This window comes from Coenobita brevimanus, chromosome 75 (assembly GCF_032717465.1).
Source record: "Coenobita brevimanus isolate Jiangsu-jjx chromosome 75, ASM3271746v2, whole genome shotgun sequence".
Lineage (NCBI taxonomy): Eukaryota > Metazoa > Arthropoda > Malacostraca > Decapoda > Coenobitidae > Coenobita > Coenobita brevimanus.
The window spans coordinates 14,290,644-14,296,517 of NC_137028.1; the positions used below are offsets into that span (position 1 = coordinate 14,290,644).

The following is a 5,874-nucleotide window of genomic DNA, read 5'->3' on the forward strand; positions in this document are numbered from 1 at the left end:
AGTTAATCTTAAATAATTATATTGTGCATGAGCATCCTTCATCATTGATAACATGAGGCTGGTGAATAGTGTCCCATATAATGTATTTTGAGACAAAGATTCATTCCAGTTGTGGATGTATAAAATGTACCCATGTCATTGTAACATTTACCCATGCCAATGTGCCTATTCAAATGTGCCGCGCAGTCGCCATCGTGATATGTAACTTGGCCAGCTGGGCACTCTATGCGCCTGCGCGAGCAGAGAGAGAGAGCTTCTTCCACTTCGAGGCACGTGTACGCCTCACCTCACCTCTCCACTTCTTTATCTATCTCCTAGGGAAATAAAGATTCTACAGCAGGAAGATTACTTATCCTTCAACCCTGTGATTGCCCCCCATTGCATACAGGACTTCAATCAACATGGCGCAGTGATTAAGGCCCAAGGAGAAGATTTCAAGCTTATACCCCGCCACCGGGACCCGCATGGACGCCGCCATTATCTGTTTATGTTTGTTTTCGACCAGCGAGACAACTTCTAGATCGCCTTCAGTGGATTTACTGGGCAGTGTCAGTGCAGTGTTACAGTGGAGTGGTTATGTGCAAGTGCAGTGCAGTGCTTATTCGTGTGAGGTTTTCGGGTGTTCTCGTCGCACCCGCTGGACATCTTAAATGGACGCCATGATCGCCTACACTGGCTACTTGCTCTGTCTCACCCTCCCTCCTCATCCTTCATCATTGCACTGAGCGTCTTTACCCCAACGTCTCTCTGGGCAGCCAATCAGCGAGCCTTACGTCAGAGCCTTACGTCAGATACCACGTCACGGCTGGACGGCCATTTACGACCCTCGCCCCGGCGACACCAGACGTCGCCAGACAGGATAATTTGTCCCGAGAAAGCTCCCAGTGAGTTGCCAACGCTCGCCCGCAACTTCACCTCTGCTTCTCTGCACGAGTTTACTATAATTTCTAAGGGAGAAGATTTGTTCTTCTCTTCAGTTTTCTGCAGTGGTATTGTATCTCGTGAAATAAGTCAGGATGGAAGAATTCCCACTTGTAGAGCCCTCAGATGATACCCCACATGACTTACCACCTGCAAGACATGAACATCCGCCCACACTCCCACACACCCACACGCCCACTAGTGCTGAGGACGAGCGCTGTCAGCCTGAGTTGCCGTTACTCTCTCCAAATTTAACCCTACCGCCGCCATCCAGGACACATGATGGAGACTTACGGGTACTAATAAGATATTTGGAGGAAAGCAGATTAGCTACGGAAGCTCAGCATAGGCGTGAGGAAGCGGAGAGACGTCAAGAAGAGGCAAGAAGGGAAAAAATTCGTCAGGAAGATGAGGCAAGAAGGGAAGAAATTCGTCGAGAAGAGGAACACCGAAGATTTCAACAATTTCTCCAGCTACTCACACCTGTTACACAAGGTCCAAGTCAGGTTCACCAGCGGTCTGCTACCGAGACTTCGTCACACCCACCCACCCACGTCAACGCTACCCCACAAAAGGCTAGCACTCAGGCACCCCAACCGCTGAAGTCAGACGTTACATTTCAGAACTTCAGGGCCTGGAGAAGGCGCTGGGACGACTATGCTGTCATGGTGGACTTGTCTGCTCTGTCATTACCGAAGCAGCAGATACAGTTACGGATGTGTTTGTCTCTCGAGACCCAGCGATTGTTAGAACACACACTTGGTGTACCTCCAGATACCGCGAAAACAGTGGAAGAAGTCCTTGACGTTCTACAGAACCACTTCAGGAATCAACGAAATGAAGCTCTTCGCCGCCGGGATCTTCTTACATGCAAGCAAAAGGATGGTGAATCTTTTGACGACTACTATGTACGCCTGCAGTCGATTGCAGAGGAAGTTGACATATGCCCTGGAAATTCTAATGTCTGCAAGGAGACGCAGATAAAGGTGGTACTTCTTATGGGAGTTCATGATGAAGAGCTCACACAGAAGATTATTGCCCGGGACTCTAATACCACACTTCAGGACGTGGTGAACGTTTGCAGAGCCCATGAAGCCACCAGGACAGCCACATCCGCGATTCGGGCCCCTACTGCTTCTGTCGCCAAGATTTCAAGATACCTCAAGGATAAAGGTCGTAACCATCAGCCAACTTCTACGCCGTCGACCAAATCTAATACCTGCCAGTATTGCAACAAGTCTCACAACTCAGCCAAGTGCCCAGCGGCTTCGAGCACTTGCAATAACTGTGGACGGAAGGGACATTGGGCCAGAACCCCAACCTGCCCTGCACTCAAGGTGAAATGCAAATACTGTACCAAGACAGGCCACTACGACAGATATTGCCGGAAGAAGACTGGTGATGCCAAGGCTGATAAGCATGTTACTCCGCCTTCAAGCACGACTACTAACGTTCGCAAGATTCAGGCCCATGCAACTCCTTCACCTTCACCCGTACCAGTTACTGTGTCTTATCGGGATGTATCTTCCCAGATCAGTTTCATACCTGACACAGGTGCGGAGGTCAGTGTCTTGGGACCACAACACCTTGCACATCTTCAGATTGACAGAAGTGACCTCCTACCTCCCACAGTTTCCAAGACTTTCACCGCAGATGGGTCGGAGATGTCGCCACCGCTTGGATCCTTAGAAGTTACCTTGACCCTTGCCAAGAGGTCATGCCAAGCCCGGTTACAGGTGCATGATGGTGTCACCACTCCGCTACTGTCCTTCAGCCATTGCAAGGAGTTGGCTATTATTTCGCCCAAGTTTCCTAAGCCCATTCTGCAAGTTACCCACGTACATCGATGCACTGAGTTCCCACTCACCGAAGCTACCCCACCTGCCGAGGCCAGGGACTACTTTGTCAGGAACTTTCCGGATGTACTTGCATCGAAAGATGATCTCAAGACTGCTCCACTACAACCAATGAAAGGAGACCCTATGAAGATACACATTAAACCCGACGCCACACCATTCGCTCTTACCACTCCACGTCAGATCCCCTACGCCTTCCGAGATGCAGTCCAGGACGAACTGCAGAGTATGGTGGCTCAAGGAATCATCAAGAAATGTGGGGATGAGCCTTCCGATTGGTGTCATCCTATGGTAGTTGTACCCAAACCTAAAGGAGTCAGGATTACCACTGATTTGACTAAACTTAACAGTCAAGTTGCCCGCCCTGTCCACTCTTCGATGACGCCTATTGCAGCTGTTCGCACGGTTGATTCTACAGCGAGGTACTTCACAACTGCGGACGCTCTCCATGGTTATTGGCAAATCGAACTGGCAGAGGAGGACAGGCATCTTACTACTTTCATTACACCTTACGGCCGCTATTACTACTGTCGCGGACCGATGGGCTTCACCGCTACCGGAGATGCATACTGCTACCGTGGTGATCTTGCCCTCCAAGGTCTAACGAAATGCGTCAAAGTGGTGGATGACATATTGCTGTTTGACGATGATCTTCTGTCACATTACAAGAGGATTCAGGAGCTACTCACACGCTGCCGCTCACACGGTATCACTCTCAACAGGGATAAATTTATCGTGGCAGCCACTAAGGTCAACTTCTGTGGATACATTCTTTCGGACAAAGGAATCGCCGCCGACCCAGAACGTGTTGCAGCTCTTCTGGACTTCCCTACACCTGCTAACCTCACCGATTTACGCTCATTTATGGGGTTGGTGAATCAGTTATCTGAGTTTACACCCGAAATCGCCAAAACTGCCAAGCCACTTAGACCTCTCTTGAGCCCATCTCGCTCATTTACGTGGACTCCAGATCACGACTTGGCATTCAAGCAAGTCAAGAAAGCCTTGTCCAGTCCACCCATCCTCGCAGCATTCGACCCAGGACTACCTACATATCTCCAGACCGACGCATCTCGCCTGTATGGTATAGGTTACGCCCTACTGCAGGATCATGGTTCCAGTCAACTTCACCTCGTCCAGTGTGGCTCCCGTTTTTTGGCAGACGCCGAGACAAGATACGCCACCATAGAGTTGGAAATGTTGGCAGTCAGCTGGGCTCTTCAGAAGTGCCGCCTCTATCTTACAGGGCTCCAGTCTTTCACAGTTCACATTGACCATCGTCCACTAGTACCGATTCTGAACTCGTACACCTTGGACATGATTGAGAACCCTCGATTACAGAGATTACGAGAGCGCATGTCCCACTTCACCTTCAGAGCCGTATGGCGTGCTGGTAAGACACTCCGCATCCCAGATGCCTTCTCACGCGCACCTGTCAGCCGACCTACACCTGAGGATACATCGGACTCCACTTCTACTACGGCACATCTACGGTCTGTCATAACTTCTGCGGCATATCAAGAGGACGACGCCCCGCGGATCGAAGCTGACCGTCACCTACAGGAGTTAGCAAATGCAGCCCAACAGGACCCTGACTACATTCGCTTACGTGACTGCATATTGGCTGGATTTCCTGCTAACAGGTATTCTCTACATACATCCTTGCTGCCTTATTGGAAACTCCGAGACTCCCTCTCTGTTGACGGATCACTCATACTACTAGGCGCTCGGATCGTCATTCCTGCTGCTCTTCGTCGCAAGACTCTCGCACGGCTACATGACAGTCATCGAGGAGTCGAGGCTACCAAGCGACGGTCACGCCAGACGGTATTCTGGCCTGGCATTGAGTCTGATATCACCAATACTGTCGCCGCCTGTGAGTCGTGCCAGCTTCTACGCCCTTCACAGCAGCAGGAACCGCTTCTTAACGATGATAAGCCCACCAGGCCCTTCGAGTCAGTCTCCGCTGATTTCTTTCAAGTTGCTGGGAAACATTTCCTAGTGATTGTCGACCGACTGTCGAACTGGCCAGCTGTCATCCCTTGCAAGAGTGACACCACCGCCTCCTCCACAATCCGATACTTCTGCAGCTACTTTCGAGAGGTGGGGTACCTCTTCGGTTACGCACAGATGGAGGACCACCTTTTTCGAGCAGTGAGTTTGCTGATTTCACTCGTCGATGGGGGACCCAGCACTTCATGTCATCGCCTCATTACCCGCAGTCGAATGGCCACGCCGAGGCTGCTGTTAAGGCCGTCAAGAGGCTTATCATGGCAACAGCACCGTCTGGTAACATAAATTGTGAAGCCTTCGACCGGGGACTCATGGAACTGAGGAATGTCCCCAACCACACCGGCTACTCACCTGCTCAAGTTCTATTTGGTCATAACCTCCGCAGCTGTGTACCTGCTCATCCGCAGTCCTTCAAGAGTGACTGGAAGGACTTGGCAGACGACTGGGACAGACGGGTCGCCTCCAGAGCCGCCCAGGTCAAGAAGCACTACAATCAACACGCCCGTGATCTCCCCAGGCTGGCTATGGGTCAACATGTTCGCGTTCAGGACCCCACTTCACGCCGGTGGGATAAGGTCGCCATCGTTATGGGTGGTGCTCGCTCCAGGGAATACGAGGTTAGGCTTCCAAGTGGCCGAGTGCTACGTCGAAACCGCAGATTCTTATATCCAGTGCCCGACCCACACTCTGACACTACACCTAACATCCCTGTGGTCCCTTGTCATGACATGGAAAAGTCTAATTTACAGACAGACATCGAAAAGTCCAATTCAGTTTCTCCTCCCAAGACCCCACGTAGATCTCCAAGGCTAAATAAGTCCTAACACAGTGTACACTCCCCGTAAGAAGTCCCTGTATGTTTGCTTACAATGTACACACTTTGTAGACACTTGTAGGATTTTCATACATTGCTTGTTACCATGTATTGATTACCTGTGGGATTGTATCTACTTTAACATGTTGCAGTCACTTGTATATTGCTGAGTTGCATACTTTATTTTATGAATTACGGGGATGTTTCACATATATATTTTCTATGTATGTTACTTTTCAGCCGTTCGACTTCTTCGAACGCAAAGGGAAG

The 5,874-nt window shown here is 50.3% G+C and overlaps 1 protein-coding gene across 1 annotated transcript; it reads left to right on the plus strand.

Annotated features, from left to right (window-relative positions):
• Window positions 1-1,016: 1,016 nt before the first annotated feature.
• Window positions 1,017-5,614, plus strand: LOC145408072 (uncharacterized). The gene is made up of 2 exons (XM_080278881.1): window positions 1,017-4,931; window positions 5,000-5,614. The coding sequence occupies exons 1-2, from the start codon at window positions 1,017-1,019 to the stop codon at window positions 5,612-5,614; spliced, it is 4,530 nt and encodes a 1,509-aa protein (XP_080135007.1).
• Window positions 5,615-5,874: the final 260 nt, after the last annotated feature.